The sequence below is a fragment of the Dama dama genome, chromosome 20, assembly GCF_033118175.1.
Source record: "Dama dama isolate Ldn47 chromosome 20, ASM3311817v1, whole genome shotgun sequence".
In the NCBI taxonomy this organism is placed as follows: Eukaryota; Metazoa; Chordata; class Mammalia; order Artiodactyla; family Cervidae; genus Dama; species Dama dama.
The window spans coordinates 18,035,371-18,051,301 of record NC_083700.1 but is presented as its reverse complement, the minus strand read 5'-3'; the positions used below and the strand labels follow the sequence as shown (position 1 = coordinate 18,051,301).

Sequence of the window (15,931 nt, the reverse complement as noted above, 5' to 3'; positions counted from 1 at the left end):
AATTTAGAAATATACTATGACTATCATTTAGATTTCCCACAAAATTAACATGGGAAAGCTATGAACAATAAGGTATGTAAGCAATTATTCTTCAACATTGGAGAAAACAAAAAGTACCACTCCCAAAACGGTTCCTTTGGACTTCCTTGGTGGCTCAGACGGTAAAGCGTCTGCCTACAATACAGGAGACCGGGTTCAATCCCTGGGTCGGGAAGATCTCCTGGAGAAGGAAATAGCAACTCACACCAGTATTCTTGCCTGGTAGGCTACAGTCCTTTGAGTCGCAAAGAGTTGGACACGACTCCGCGACTTCACTTTCACTTTCAGCTCTTGAAGTCTGGAAACTTTCTCAACCAGTCACTTCAAAGCCTACAAAGAACTACAACTCCCAGTAGCGAAACTTTCTCAACCAGTCACTTCAAAGCCTAAAGAGAACTACAACTCCCAGTAGCTCTAGGTTCTGTCCCTTCGCTTCTCTCCGTCCCGCCCCGCCCCTCTGGCTCCAGAGACTGCATTTCCCAGAAACCCCTGGCAGGGTCGGAGACGGCACTCCCCGCGCGCCCCCTGGCGGCGCACTTTGGCGCGGCTTAAGTTCCCGGCGGCCTTCGCGGCGGGTTCCGGGCGTAAGGGCAGTTCGTGATGGCGGGGGCTGGTTCCGCCGCTGTGTCTGGTGCAGGGACGCCCGTGGCGGGGCCCGCAGGCCGCGACCTCTTCGCCGAGGGGCTCCTCGAGTTCCTGAGACCGGCTGTGCAGCAGCTTGACTCTCACGTCCACGCCGTCAGGTGCCCTGGAGGGCAGGTTGGGGCGGGGCCTCTCCTGGATTTGGCTTTTTAGGGGCGGGACCAAGAAAGGGCGGAGACAAGATGAGTTCGCTGGCGTTCTGGCGCGACTACTAGTGGGGAAACATTGGAAGCGGGGCCGACTGGCGGGAGGGCGTGCAGGTGGAGGCCAAAGCTGGCTTCTCTAAGCACTTGGGAAACACACAGGGGAGGTTTTTTTATTCCATTAACTGTCTGACCGTGTAGGCCTCGTACCTCTTTGCAGAGAGAGCCAAGTAGAGCTCCGGGAACAAATTGACAACCTAGCCACCGGTGAGTAAGCATCCCTGTATACCCTGGATCCTACAACTGACTTCAATACCTTCCGTTTTGCTAACCTCTTGGGCTGGGTTTTTCTCACTTGCTTCTAGGGCTGCTGACTGACTCCTAAGTTTCTAGTGACAGTATCATACCATTTGGTAAAGAGTGTTTTCCATAACATTTACTAGCTTACTTGTCCCAAGAACAAAGCCATTAGGTGTTTAGTTGCCTCTTCCTTCCACTTCCCAGAACTGTGCCGTATCAATGAGGATCAGAAAGTGGCCCTGGATCTCGACCCCTATGTGAAGAAGCTCCTTAATGCCCGACGACGAGTCGTCTTGGTCAATAACATCCTACAGAATGCCCAGGTAAAGGAATTTCCTACCAACAGTAATTCAAGGTACTTTCTGATTTTCAAAAGGTGTCATGAAGTCCCCAACACAATGAAAGTCACCGTCATTTTTAGTCTTTGGGGAAAGGGAGTTGTCAACTAAAATTTACTGTTCTTAACCTTGAGATGAAGCAAGCCTAAGATATTTTCCAGCACCTAGTTGACAGCGAGCTCTAAATCCTTTGACAGGATAGTTATCTGATTCCAAATCTTGTTTTGTAGGAACGGCTGAGGCGGCTAAACCACAGCGTGGCCAAGGAAACAGCCCGAAGGAGAGCAATGTTGGATTCAGGAGTTTACCCCTCTGGTTCCCCAAGCAAGTAACAGGCCAGAAGATGGCCCATGGCCACAGTATAGCACGACTACTATTCCCCAGCTGCCTGTTTCCTCCAGGATGCCCTGTAGGTGTTGGGACATCAAAAAGGCAGCCCGGTGGTTTGTTGAAACACTTCAAAGTCTTACCCATTTATGCGGGGCCCAAAGAAACCTGTGTACAGCAGGACTCAGGATCCCAAAGGATTTATTATGGCTTTTACTTCCAGGAATGAGTTGAAGCTTCTGCATTTTTTTTCTAAACTGTGTCAAGGCCCACTTCCTGTACCATCTCTGAGCCTCATTAACAAGGGAGGGGCTTCCTGTTACATGCCAGGTTGTTGGACCTGGGCAGAATGTCCTCTGTGACTTCCAGTTTTCCTTTGTTTACACTAAGGATTGAGAGGAAAGGACAGGCAAAGTCAAGGTGAATGACCCATCTACTCCCTTTTGTTGACTGCACTGGCTTGACTACTGTAGCAGTGTTACTAGAAATATTTCATTCAATAAATGCTTAAATGGTAGTCCAGTTTACTCTGGTATATGGAAGTGTTCCAAGAGTTTTCTACATTAATTCAAATATAGCTTCAAACTGAGATCAAGCATTAACAATGAAAAAAACTCAAGTATCATTTTCAGTGAAGAGTACAGAAATGGAAGCAAAATGATTGCCAGATGCCAAGGAAAAACAGCACCAAGAGCCCTACTAGGAAGTACTTTAATCTTTTTTCTTAGAAAAAAAAATCCAAACACTAACAGTTCACAACATTTCAACAACAAAGTACTGGCTTAGAGAGGTTTCAGGAGCTGGGGATTCTAGAATATTAGGAAGAAAAGTTGGTATCTTGCTTCACTGTAGATGGATGGCACAGGTCATAAACGGGAGACTTCTGATTACTAAGACAGTTTCAGAACCCAGTGGAATGATACTTCCTTCTATAGTCTTTCTTTAAAAATCTTTCTTCCTGTCTCCCTTACTCCCTCAGAAATGCCACCACATAAAGCCCAGTAGCAGTCAGCTTAGGCTCCAGCCTTCCCCTTGGGTAAGAAAGGGGGTGGTGAAGAGATAAGGAGGTCACTCCTGAGTCTCCATGCTTTCCTCTTCCTCTCCTTGAGGTGGCTCTTCTGTATTCTCCTCCTCTTCCTCTCCTTCCTTCTTCTCTGGTGGCTTCTCATAAGCCTTTTCTGAAGGTGTCACTATCACTCCATCCCAGGTAGATATTTCAGAAGCAAGATCTAGAAGAGAAGAAAAGGTGACTTCAGACAAGTAGCCCAACATCCAAGTCATGACCTACACAGTGGATACATGAAGACCACTGAGTGCAGTTACTTTGTAGATCACAGAGTATCATGAAGAACCCCTGTCCCACAGTGGTCACTCACAGCTGGCATCACCCTCCTGGCCAAGGATCTTCCTAAAGCCACCATGTGAGAGGATTCGGACCAGAGTCTGAGCTGTGTAGCAGACCATATCCTGAGGGAGGGCAAAGTAAGAGTAAATTAGCAAGGAGAAACAAAATACCTTCTCATTTTCATGACAACTGAGATGAAGAAAACTTTTAACTTCAAAACCAAAATTTGTGAGAACCCCCAAATCTCTGACCACTAAGATCACATTTCCTTTGCTTTCTGACAAAGGATGTTCAAGAGGGGGGCACAATGGACCATTTCATAGCTGCACCAATATACCTGCTGTTCCAGAGTCATGACTGTGTGTACTCTGAAGTTGCCACTCTCACAGGGGTCTGTGATACCCACCGACCCTGGCAGGAACAGTCCTGCAGCCAGAATCTGCAGGCATCGTCTGAAACATGGAGAGGTATTAGAAGAACACACAAGACAACGTACAGTCAAACCCCAAACCCAAAGCAGCATGCTATACCTGTATGCCACGTTTAGGGCCAAAGGCTGTCTGGTGGGATTGTTCATCACGGCATAGTGTCCCTACAAGAAAAGCCGGTAAGTGTGCCATAAAGTGGCAATTCTATCTTCAAACAAATTAAAACTTTAAACCATCATGAAGAAAACGTTCATGTTCAAGAAGCAGTTTTGAAATGACTGCTCATTCAGTAATTTCTATTACCACATTAATGACAATAGTAATGAAAAAGATAAAGGAGCAGTAATAACGACCCATTTAACTGAATACTCCAAAAGCCCAAGAAATAATCAACATTGAATCTGTTGGATTACCTGTCCACTAATGAGATTTCTTCTTTTTTTTTTGGTCCCCCCATTCCTCTAAGATTTCTTTTAATCTGTACCAAGTTTCATTTTATGGTAGGTTTCAGACTAACTACTGATTTATAGGGTGGATCAGGAATTCCAGTTGCCCTTCATTACTTACAAGTAGGTCAAGTATCCAAGGAGTGAGGGGCTCAAAGCCAGGAAAACGAATCCTCAGGTCCTTCAGCAGTCTGATGAGAACTTTAACTCTGAAGGTAAGAGGCACCAGGAATTAAAAGCAGTAACAGATCATTAAACAAATCAGAGAATTAACAAAAAGGAAACAGAAACAGACCTACAGATACAGAGAACAAGCTAGTAGTTACGAATGGGGAGAGAAAAGGGGAAGGGGCACAATAGGTGTCATGGGATTAAGAGGTACAAACTACTACGTATAAAATAAATGTTACAAGGATACACTGTACAAGACGGGCATTTTATAACCTTTAAAAATTAAAGCAATAAAATTTTACTTCCATACCTAAGGCACAGAGCTGAAGCTACTGCCAGAATTATTCCCTTCTTTCCCTCAACCTAAGTTGTTTGAAGTGGAGTGAAAGTCACTCACTTGTATCCGACTCTGTAACACCATGGACCATATAGTCCATGGAATTCTCCAGGCCAGAATACTGGAGTGGGTAGCCATTCCCTTCTCCAGGGGATCTTCCCCACCCAGGGATCAAACACTAGGTCTCCCACATTGCCGGTGGATTCTTTGCCAGCTGAGCCACCAGGGAAGACCAGGAATACTGGAGTAGGTAGCCTATCCCTTCTCCAGGGGATCTTCCCAACCCAGGAATTGAACTGGGGTCTCCTGCATTGCAGGTGGATTCTTTACCAGTTGAGCTACCAGGTACTTCAGGTAAAAAAAATCAAAATCCAGACAGAAAATCAATCAAAAACAGTTGTCAGAGGTTATCATGCTGTTCAATGTAGTTAGAAGGATTAGGATCTATCTTCATTCAAACAGGGAGGGACTCACGTGGACTGAGAAGCATTTTCCTCAAACCAGCGGGCATGTCGGATGGCTGCTAAGGCACTCTGTAACACCTTGATATCCACTAGAAGACAAGCAGGACATCCACCAAAATGAAACATTCCGGTTACTGAGCAAGCAATTCAATTCCACTGCCACACTCCAAGAACTCAGAAGGAGGACAGGGTGATTTAGTAATTCCTTGAACTAATCCCCATGTCCTCAGATCAGCAAATCCCCAAATCACTGTTCCTTCCCTAAACCAGATCTGGAAGCATGAGAGAGCCCCAATTTTCTCCAAAAGTCTACCCCCTCCATAAATATTTCCTCAGTCCTTTTTCTAAAGTCCTCAAACTGCTTTCTTGGCCTGGCTGTTTTTGACAATTTCATTAGCAAGCTGATAAAACTGCTTCCAAATTACAAAGGAAGACAGCAAAGTTTGGGGGAAAACTTGGGTCCCCAAAAGGTATCATGTGGAATAGCAACAAATGAAGTAAATTCAACAGCATTTGATACCATGTTTTGAATTTCCCCCAAATATCACAGCAGTATAATAAAGGACTAACAGTGGAGTTCTGGGTCCAGTTTTCGGAGGTTTGGTGGCACTGTTGTAATGAGAATCTTCACTGTAGCATCAGAAGAGCTGATTTCAAAGCCAGTTTCATTGGTCAGCATGGTCAAAACTGAAATAAGAAAAATCAGAAGTTGCACTCACACTTCCATTAGATGACCAAAGGTAAATCCAGGATGAGGGTAGGGGACCAGATACTTATTTATCTATTGATTTATCTAACAGATCTATTTATCTGTTATTGTTTATTTGTTATTTACTCAGCTACAGGATCTTAGTTCCCCAACCAGGGATCAAACCCATGCCCCCTGCATTGGTAGCGCAGAATCTTAACAACTGGATCACTAGGGAAGTCCCAGGTTTTTAAAAACAGCAACAGTTCAGAGTCAGAATTGAGAATACAGAATTTTAAAAGTAAGGGAAATCAATTAGATTTTGAACGCTGGTGTTCTCTGCTAGAAACTTCCCCAACATAAAACTCTGCACTCACTCTTCCTTCTAGCCTGACCTGACTGTTAAAATATACTTATAAACCTGGCTGCTATGACCACTGTGTTACATGATCAGCAACAAACTCAAACCTTCAGAAGGATCCTGTGCTCTCAGGCTCTCCACGACCTTGTTTCCTAGTGCAGCAACAGCTTCCACTAGATTGAGAGAGAAAAAGAGATAATAAAGATTATAATTATTTTAGTAGACTTTCTATATGTCTCAAAGCAACTCTGCACTCTGATTTCGGCGGAGCAAGGACAAGCAACTGAATACACACTTTTACAAGGGGAAGTCTGTAAAAACAGAGAAACTGAAGGCTCAGCGACACCTCCTCCTTTACACACACCGTTTTTCCACAGTAGGGATTTTTATCAGTGGGACTAATGCCATTTTGGCCTGGATAATTCTTTGTTTGGGGTTGGGAGGTAGGGTCTGTCTTGTCCATTGTAGGATGCTTAGCAGCAACCCTGGCCTCTACCAGAAGATATTAGCCTCAAACATCTCCAGACACTGCCAAATGTCCCCTGGGGAGCAAAGTCTGTCCTGCAGTAACTGGTCATACATTCTTTCACATACAGCACACATTTAGATCCCTATGCCTCGAATCCAACTGCTATGTTCTGCTGCTGTGGCCAGAGAGAGGCACACTCACATGTTGGCAAAATCTTTAGGATGACCACCAGGTCAGCCACATTGTGTCCTGTAGTCATCGTTCCCTTTTTATATGATCCCACTTGTCGGACTTCTTCAATTTGCTGTTGGAAAAGGGATTTAAGAAAGAAAAAACAAAACTTAGAAGTGAGAAGCTTATTACCCAGATTTGGAAGTAGCAGAGTTCAAATCATATCCCAAAACGAGCAATGAAAAGCCTGATTCATTACGGCTAGCTGATAGTCATGATGAATCTGGTCCCCAAGACCAGCACTACAAAGGAATTCCACTGTACTCTCCCATTCCAAGAGTGGCTCTGAATAAGCATCTGAAGAATTAAGCGACAGGAACCAAGGAAACTTTCACAATACCATGGCTTCCCTTTCCTAGGACTAAATCTTCAAAAACTCACCACTTCAAATGTCCCTGGAGCCACAATCAAATTGTCAATCACATTGTTTATTTTTGTCACCAGGGAAAGGATAGAGGCCTGAAAGATAGCAGGAAACAAAAATACCCTCAGGTGAAATACTAAGCAACTTTTCATCAAGTTTGACTATTTTCCCCAATTCCTTCAATAGGAGATGAATCAACAACTACACAGGATTCTGAGAACACCCTGACCCTCCCAGCCTTGAATATGCCAGAAGAGAAAACTTTTTGATCCCAAAGACAGATTCCCCAGTGATAATATGAATGCACATGGAACCTGTTTATACACTCACCCACAATGAAAAATAATTAAACTTATGGAGTTCAGGCTCTGATAACAGTAACCTCACCAAGTAACTGTTCACTTCTCTAGCTTCCTTCATGAAATCTCAGGAAGAAAACCAACAGAATATACCTGTTCAGCAGAATTAGGAGCGAGGTCCTGATTCCTCTTCAACAAGGCCTCACTGAAGGAAGTTTCATCAGGTGCTGGCTTGACCCGGGGAAAAGCCATTTCACACTAGACGAGAAATAAACTACTATATACTACTTACCAAAAATAATATACAACAGATTTTGCTGTTGCCACAACACAAAAAAAGAGACAATTCTACAACACTTATGCTCTCACTACCCTTATATTAACAGATAAGGCAGTGATACAATTAACTGTTCAGACCAAAGATTATAATCATGTTACTGTCAATTGTAATGAAGGAACTATCTTCCCCACCCAGGTTACACTGTTTCTGTATGTAAACCAACACAGATGACTCAAAACCTCCCTTTTTCTACTCCAATGACCATATGACTTCATTAACAGGGAAATGCCAGGTTCCAAGAAACAACAACTGAATAGTGGCCAAGGTACTCACCAAATAGAAGTCAAACGGAATATGTGGCACAAAGGGCCTGAACCTAAAAAGCAGAAAAACAATTCCAGATTACTCACCACATAAATCAAACTGACTTCACATCATGGGGCCAAACTCATTTATTAAGAGAGCATGAGAAGAATACTTTTAAACTACAGCTGGATCTCAACAAGGCAGGTAAGATTACTCCACTCCAAACTCCTATTTAGATGACTGAAACGGAAACCAACGGGCACAGAGATGCTAAAAACTGGCACTCACCCTCCTCCTGGGCCTCCTCTGGAACCAAAGCGCCCGCCACGACCTCGGCCTCTGTCACCCCTAGAAATGCATTATTAACACATTTTAACTTTGTTTTCACCTCGTTGAAGCAATCTCCTCGATACCGGGCATATGATTTCAAGTTAGCCTACCTCCATCGCTCTGCGCTTCCCTTTGGAAGCCAAACGATCCCATTCTCACTTATACTTCTACACCTTCCAAATGTCCAGGCTCACTCCCCATGACTGAATAACTGAATCACATCAAATCACATTAAATACTGACAAGGCTCAGAGAGCCCTACAAGAAACACCCCATAACTGCCGGGTCCCGCCAACCCTAATACTTCGGAGACTAATGTGATTGCAGTAAATGTAGTAAAAGCATCTATCAGGCGTTATCTGTATGTCAAGCGCCTGACATTGAGGATGAATGAGACACGTTCCAGCCTTCTCAGTCCAAGTAGGGAGTGTGGAGGTGCTCCTCCTGGAACCTGAAGACACCCCCTCATCTGAACCCCCCCAGAGATCGAACAGTCGAAACCGCCTCCCGACTCCTGGGCCCCACCCCCCATCCCTGGCCAAGTTTCCCCGCCTCCACTGCCCCCGACCTCCCCCAATCTCGTAGACCCGGAGTTCCCAGGTTTCCGTGCAACCCCCAGGTACATGGCCCTTTCCACTCCGCCGACTCCTTTCGGACCAACTTCCTAAAGTTTTCGGTCGAATACCTGAAACCTCTCCAGGGCACCCCACAGACCTTACCTCATGGCGTCCTAGATCCCGAACAATGGAGGCCACACCAACCGCCCCTTTCCTCTGGGGACCCGAGAACTGGAGAGGCAGCTTGCCGGCGTGTCCCAACAAACTCCAGCGCGATTGGCTCCCGCCGTACTCCGCTGCCTGTGCCTATTGGTTTGCTTTGGCAAACCGGTTTATTGAGCCAATGAAAAGGGCCTGCTATGTCAGTAACTAGCCAATAAGAACGAGTTAGACATTAACGCCCTTTTGCGGACACTAGGGAGCGCTGTGTAAAGAACTTAGGATGGCTGACATCTAGAGCCCTTTCTATATGATTCTTGGGAGACACGGGGTCGGGCAAGCAGAGTGGCGCAGCGGAAGCGTGCTGGGCCCATAACCCAGAGGTCGATGGATCGAAACCATCCTCTGCTAGTGGTGTTTTTTTTTTCTCCTGGGACAGTTTTTCTGTTTTAAATTTCTTCAGTAAATGTAACTACCGTAATCCTACTTTTTTCTCCCTCAAAAATGCAGCCTTTAAAAGCTGTTTTTGCCATCTGCGAGTGAAATGGAAAAAGCAAACGAAATCATGTAGGAAGGGATTTTAGGTGACTGTGAACACTACATGTCTGGATGTGGTTCAGAGAAGCTCTTGAGGCAGGAGAAACAGATATGAGTATGTATGTGTGTTGATTGACTCAGAGAGGGAAAGGACTGATGGTGAGGGACTAGAAGGGAAACGGAGACAGCCTTTGGAAAGAGAGCTCAGAAAAGGAGGGCAAGGGAAACGACAGGAGAGAAGGACCAGCCCCCTGCCCCTTTTTGTCCTGTTTCCTCTCCTTTCTCCTTTCCTCATTCTACAACCTCTCTGGCAGATTCCACCTTTATGCAAAGTTTCACAGCCACGTATATGGATGTACTGTGGTTGCATTTACATCAAATCATATTACTATGCGCTTTTTGTCCTTCCTATAATCCTACTTATCCTCTTTGCCTTCTTTTGTATTGATTACTATTTATTATTCCTTCCCTTCTTCTGTCAATTGAGAGTTCCCACTCCTTTTCTACATTTCTAGTGGTTACCCTAAAAATTATGACGCGCCTCCTTGATTGCCAAAGTCTAACTTTATAAAATCTTTTCCCTTCTCGAGAAAAATGCAAGAATAATTTAATTCCATTTACCACCATCACTCCCTCCAGAATTGTATATATTGCTGTGTAACTCCTTTAAGTACTATATTGGTGTATTATTTACTACAGCAGAATGCACAGACCTTAAGTCTACAGCTCGATTAATTGTGAGTAATATATTTTGCCCAGGTAACCACCACACAGATTAACATAAAACATTTTTATCACCTCAAAAAATTCACTGATACTCCTTTGCCCTTCTCCTAGAGGCAATCACTATTCTAATTTCTATTATGAGAGATTACTTTTGCTGTTGTTCACATAAAAGGACTCACATCCTATGTACTCTTTTTCTGTCTAACTTCTTTTGCTTGACCCATTTAAAAATTCTTCTGAAGTTTTGCGTCTGTCAGCAATTTGTTCTCTTTTATTATGAGTAGCATTCCATTGCATAAATATTCCACAGTTTGTTTACCCATTCTCCTGCGTGGAATACAGGACCTCTGACTGGCTGAGACACAAGCTAATACATTTGGATGGTTTCCAGTTTGAAGCCTTTATGAATAAAGCTGCTACGACCATTTTTGTACAAGATTCTTGTGAGATGCAATTGTTCCTGTTGGGTAAGTGTAGGTGTATATGTTTACAGAATTTAAATTCCATATATATTTTCAATCCCATAGGACATTAATGCTTACTAAGGCAATGGTCACTGAGATTTACCATTTTTAAAGCTCTTTATTTCTTCCCGTATCCGCAACACTATGGAATAATACTCCTTCTTGAGAATTAGTGCCCTTCTGCTGGTGGCTAACTTTCTTGTTTTCAGCTTCTCTGAATACATCTTTATTTCACCTTTGTTTTTGAAGGACATTTTCTCTAGATGTGTAATTCCAAACTGGAAGTCATTATCTTTCAGCACATTTACAATATTATTTTACTATTTATGGCTTCCATTTTTGCTGTGAAAAAAAGAGTTGTTAGTCAAATGATTGCTCTTCTGAGAGTAACCAACCCTCTTTTTTCTGATTGTCTTTAAAGATTTTAAAGACTGCCGGGAGAAATATCAATAACCTCAGATATGCATATGACCCCACTTTAATGGCAGAAAACGAAGAGGAACTAAAGAGCCTCCTGATGAAGGTGAAAGAGGAGAGTGAAAAAACTGGCTTAAAATTCAACATTCAAAAAACAAAGATCATGGCATCCGGTCCCATCATTTCATGGCCAATAGATGGGGGAAAAGTGGAAACAGTGGCAGATTTTATTTTCTTGGGTTCCAAAATGACTGGGGATGATGCCTGCAGTCATGAAATTAAAAGACACTTGCTCCTTGGAAGGGAAGCTATGACAAACCCAGACAACATATTAAAAACCAGAGACATCACTTTGCTGACAAATGTCCCTACAGTCAAAGCTATGGTTTTTCCAATAGTCATACAAATTTAACAATTGGATCATAAGGAAGGTTGAGCACTGAAGAATAGACGCTTTCAAATTGTGGTGCTGGAGAAGACTCTTGAGAGTCCATTTGGACTGCAAGGGGATCAAGCCAGTCAATCCTAAAGGAAATTAACGTTGAATACTCATTGGAATGACTGAAACTGAAGTTGAAGTTCCAATATTTTAGCCTCCTGATGTGGAGATCAGACTCATTGGAAAAGTCCCTGGTGCTGGGAAAGATTGAAGGCAAAAGGAGAAGAGGGAAGCAAAGGATGAGGTGGTCAGATAGCATCACCGACTCAATAGACATGAATTTGAGCAAACTCCAGGAGATAGTAAAGGACAGGGAAACCTGGAGCACTGCAGTTCACAGGATTGCGAAGAGTTGGACATGAGTTAGCGACTGAACAACAATAATAGTGTCACACAGTAACTAATTTGTTTTAGATTTAAAAGTAAGACCAAGACTTTTTCAATTACACTCTTACATCCAGCAAATTGTATTATACAGTAAATATTTTCAATGACAAATAAGTGATGCCAGGTACTTACTAATGGATTTAATTATGATCCTAATACCATAATCAGTGAAGGACTAGGAAGCCTGGAGTTTGTAGTCCATGGAGTCACAGAGTCGGACATGAGTCGACTCATTGGAAAAGACCCTGATGCTGGGAAAGATTGAAGGCAGAAGGAGAAAGTGGGGACAGAGGATGAGATGGTTGGATAGCATCATCGACTCAAGGAACATGAGTCTGAGCAAACTACAGGAGACAGAGAAAAACAGGGAAGCCTGGCGTGCTGCAGTCTATGGGGTCACAAGGAGTCAGACATGACTCAGAGACAAATCTTTTATTTCCTGCAGTTTCACTCTGATGGTTCCAGGTATGGATTATTATTTTTATTTTTTTATTTTTATTTATTTATTTATTTGTTTTTATGGAACGCTTCACGAATTTGCGTGTCATCCTTGCGCAGGGGCCATGCTAATCTTCTCTGTATCGTTCCAATTTTAGTATATGTGCTGCCGAAGCGAGCATGGATTATTATTTTTAATCTTGAGATTTGTTGAGCTTCTTGAATCTGTGACTTGAGGTATATATTTTTTAAGTTTCTCAGCCACTGTCTCTTTAAATATTGCTTCTACCCTATTATTTCCCTCCCTCCTTAGCTCCAAATAAAGGTGAGCCAGACTTTCTCATGATATCTTTTATACCTGCAACCTCCTCTTTTTTTCCCCCTAACTTCCTCTTTTATATTTTTCATTCCTTTTTGTCCATGCTTCATTCTGAGTGGTTTCTTCTTTGCTTTCTTCCCATTCATTACTTACTCCTCACTTGAGTCTAACTTGCTCTTAAACCCATCAGTTGGTTCTTAAGTTTGGGCTTTTGATTATTTCAAGACTGGGTTTTCTGTTTACTTCCGGTTTCCCCTATTCCTGGGTTTCCCCTAAGAGTGCAGCCTTTCAGGATCCTAACCCTAAATAGGAAGATGGTTTACCCGGATGATCATCTTTGGGGACATTTGGACTCCAGCCTTTTGTCTCACTTGCCCCATGTAGCCTATTTTCTGCCACCAATTTTGGATCAGCAAATGACTCCAGGGGGAAAAGGCCTCTGGTCTCCTGCTTTCCTGTCCTTTCATGCTTTCACTGTCTTCCTAGATTGTTGATTTTCAAAAGGATTTCATCTACCATTTTTTAGTTATCTTCAGCTCAGCTTGAGGGTTGGACAAATTATTTAAGCCACCGTGGATAAAAGGGAAGCTCAATTACTAAGTTAGATTTCTAGTCTAGTTCTCCTGAGTTCCAGTTCCACTATTTCAATGGCTTATTGGATACCTCCACTTGGGTATCTACAGGCACCTCAAAACCAATAAACTAAAATAGTTATGTTCCCCCCAAAACCTTTCAGCTTCTCAACTAATGGGTCAATGTTGCCTAGACTTCAGTTATTTGTATGCTGCCTTCTTTTCCTGAATTCCAATTGGTTCTACTTACAAAATATCACCCTATAATGAACAAGACCACATTATACATTTTAAATTTTGTTGAAAGGGTAGATCTCATGTTAGGTGTTCTTACACACACACACACACACACACAAAAGGACACAAGGAAATTTTTGGAGGTGATGAAAATGTATTTTACTTTGATGTTGTGGTGATGGTTTCACCAGCATATGTGTATGTCCAAGCTCATCAAATCGTAATATATGTTACAAATGTACAGTTTATGGTATAACAGATATACTTCAATAAAACTGTTTTATTTTTTATTTTTTTATTTCCCTATCTCCTATCTACCTCTATAGCTTCTGGAGTCCTCCCTTTAGCACAAAGACATGCCTATCGCACAAAGCTTGCATTATCCACCCGCCACTGCCTTTTCTTGCCTCTCCTCCTCAGTCACTCTTACACCCATATACCTTACGTCTTAGATCAGGGTTGAAAACATACACTAGTGCTGCAGCCAGTGATGCAAATGAGTCACCACGATGTATAGGGACTGTGATGAGCTAGACTCATCTCAAAGAAATATTGGATCCTTGGTTTCAGATGACTGTTCATAGAGAGATGCAGAATCTATATTACCAGCTCTCCAATATTTTAAGACAAGTCAGAAGTCCAAATATTCATGTGCCACCGGCTGATATAAAAATGTGGGCAATTAAATTACACACACACAAGTTGTGTGTGTGTGTGTGTGTGTGTGTGTGTAATTTAATTGCCCATACTCTTGGTCAATTCCAAGAGAAGAAGAGAGAGAGCAAGAGGACAGGTGAGATAAAACATGCCTGCCATCTGAAGTTGGTCCGTGGGCTACTGTTTGCTCTAGACCATAACAATATTCAAAATTCTCCTAAATATGTAGGAAACATACTTCAGTATTCTGCTCTCTCTGTACAGAATAACTTTCTCATCCTCCCAGCCCCTTCATGGATCACAGGCTTGTGGTGAAGGGGCTTGTGTAACTCGGTGAAGCCATGAGACATGCTGTGCGGGGCCACGCAAGACAGACGGGGCATAGTGAAGAGTTCTGACAAAATGTGGTCCCCCGGAGGAGGACATGGCAAGCCCTTCCAGTATTCTTGTTGCAAGAACCTCATGAACAGTATGAACAGGCAAAAAGATATGACAGTGGAAGATGAGCTTCCTAGGTCAAAGGTGTCCAGTATGCCACTGGGGAAGAGTGGAGGGCAATTACTAATTGCTCCAGAAGGAATGCAGCGATGGGGCCAAAGTGGAAACAACACTCAGTTGTGGATGTGTCTGGTGGTAAAAGTAAAGTCTGATGCTGTAAATAACAATACTGTATAGGAACCTGGAATGTTAGGTCCATGAATCAAGGTAAATTGGATGTCAAGATGACAGGAGACAGCAAGACTGAACATTGACATCTTAGGAATCAGGGAAGTAAAATGGATGGGAATGGGCGAATTTAATTCAGATGATCATTATATCTACTACTGTGGGCAAGAAACCCTTAGAAGAAAGGAAGTACGTAACCCTCATAGTCAATAGAAGAGTTCAAAATGTAGTACTTGGGTGCAACCTCAAAAATGACAGAATGATGTCTGTTCATTTTCAAGGCAAACCATTCAGTAGCACGTCTACCAAGTCTATGCCCCAACCACTGATACCAAAGAAGTTGAAGTCAACGGGTTCTATGAAAACCTACAAGAACTTCTAGAACTAACACCAGAAAAGATGTCCTTTTTATCATAAGGAATTGGAATGTAAAAGTAGGAATTCAAGAGATACTGGGAATAACAGGCAAGTTTGGCCTCAGAGTGGCTTCCCTGGTTGCTGAGATGGTAAAGAATTTGCCCCTAATGCAGGAGTCCTGGGTGGGGAAGAGCCCCTTGAAAAGGGAATGGCTACCCACTCCAGTTTTCTTGCCTGTAGAATTCCATGGACAGAGGAGCCTGGTGGGCGTTATAATGGTCCATGGGGTCATAAAGAGTTGGACACAACTGAGCTACTAATACTTTCACTTTCAGTTGGCCTTGGAGTACAAAATGAAGCAGGGCAAAGGCTAACAGAGTTTTTTGTCAAGAGAACACGCTGGTCATAGCAAACACCCTTTTCCAACAACACAAGAGATGGACAGGGACATCACTGGATGGTCAATACCAAAATCAGATTGATTATATTCTTTGCAGCCAAAGATGGAGAAGCTCTATTCAGTCAGCAAAAACAAGACCAGGAGCTGACTGTGGCTCAGATCATGAGCTCCCTATTGCAAAATTCAGACTTGAATTGAAGAAAGTAGGAAACACCACTAGGTCATTCGGGTATGAGCTAAATCAAATCCCTTATGATTATAAAGTGAGGTGACAAATAGATTCAAAGGATT

The 15,931-nt window shown here is 43.0% G+C and overlaps 2 protein-coding genes and 2 non-coding genes across 4 annotated transcripts; 2 read left to right on the top strand and 2 right to left on the bottom strand.

Annotated features, from left to right (window-relative positions):
- The first annotated feature begins 587 nt into the window (after positions 1 to 587).
- Positions 588 to 2,300, top strand: SNAPIN (SNAP associated protein). The gene is made up of 4 exons (XM_061120769.1): positions 588 to 782; positions 1,045 to 1,091; positions 1,329 to 1,447; positions 1,693 to 2,300. Exons 1-4 carry the CDS (start codon positions 640 to 642, stop codon positions 1,792 to 1,794), a joined length of 411 nt encoding a protein of 136 aa, XP_060976752.1. The 5' UTR covers positions 588 to 639; the 3' UTR covers positions 1,795 to 2,300.
- Positions 2,301 to 2,483: 183 nt separating this feature from the next.
- ILF2 (interleukin enhancer binding factor 2) lies at positions 2,484 to 9,156 on the bottom strand. Its single transcript, XM_061120768.1, has 14 exons — positions 9,028 to 9,156; positions 8,267 to 8,326; positions 8,006 to 8,048; positions 7,546 to 7,650; positions 7,111 to 7,188; positions 6,700 to 6,802; positions 6,137 to 6,202; positions 5,551 to 5,667; positions 4,991 to 5,069; positions 4,130 to 4,217; positions 3,665 to 3,726; positions 3,472 to 3,586; positions 3,166 to 3,256; positions 2,484 to 3,018 (listed from the first exon to the last, which is right to left on the bottom strand). The coding sequence occupies exons 1-14, from the start codon at positions 9,030 to 9,032 to the stop codon at positions 2,858 to 2,860; spliced, it is 1,173 nt and encodes a 390-aa protein (XP_060976751.1). The 5' UTR covers positions 9,033 to 9,156; the 3' UTR covers positions 2,484 to 2,857.
- Positions 9,157 to 9,363: 207 nt separating this feature from the next.
- On the top strand, positions 9,364 to 9,435 carry TRNAM-CAU (transfer RNA methionine (anticodon CAU)). The gene has a single exon. It is a non-coding gene; the product is annotated as a tRNA-Met (tRNA).
- A 3,072-nt stretch (positions 9,436 to 12,507) lies between these two features.
- Positions 12,508 to 12,614, bottom strand: LOC133041778 (U6 spliceosomal RNA). Its single transcript, XR_009689351.1, has one exon. It is a non-coding gene; the product is annotated as a U6 spliceosomal RNA (small nuclear RNA).
- Between the last annotated feature and the right edge of the window lie 3,317 nt (positions 12,615 to 15,931).

Excerpts from the sequence above, each read along its gene's own strand:
- SNAPIN (XM_061120769.1), top strand. The coding sequence starts at position 640 with ATGGCGGGGGCTGGTTCCGCCGCTGTGTCTGGTGCAGGGACGCCCGTG. Across the intron at positions 783-1,044 it reads TCTCACGTCCACGCCGTCAG|AGAGAGCCAAGTAGAGCTCC; the intron begins GTGCCCTGGAGG and ends ACCTCTTTGCAG. Across the intron at positions 1,092-1,328 it reads AATTGACAACCTAGCCACCG|AACTGTGCCGTATCAATGAG; the intron begins GTGAGTAAGCAT and ends TCCACTTCCCAG.
- ILF2 (XM_061120768.1), bottom strand. Across the intron at positions 4,218-4,990 it reads GAAAATGCTTCTCAGTCCAC|AGTTAAAGTTCTCATCAGAC; the intron begins GTGAGTCCCTCC and ends TCTTACCTTCAG. Across the intron at positions 3,587-3,664 it reads GCCCTAAACGTGGCATACAG|ACGATGCCTGCAGATTCTGG; the intron begins GTATAGCATGCT and ends TCCATGTTTCAG.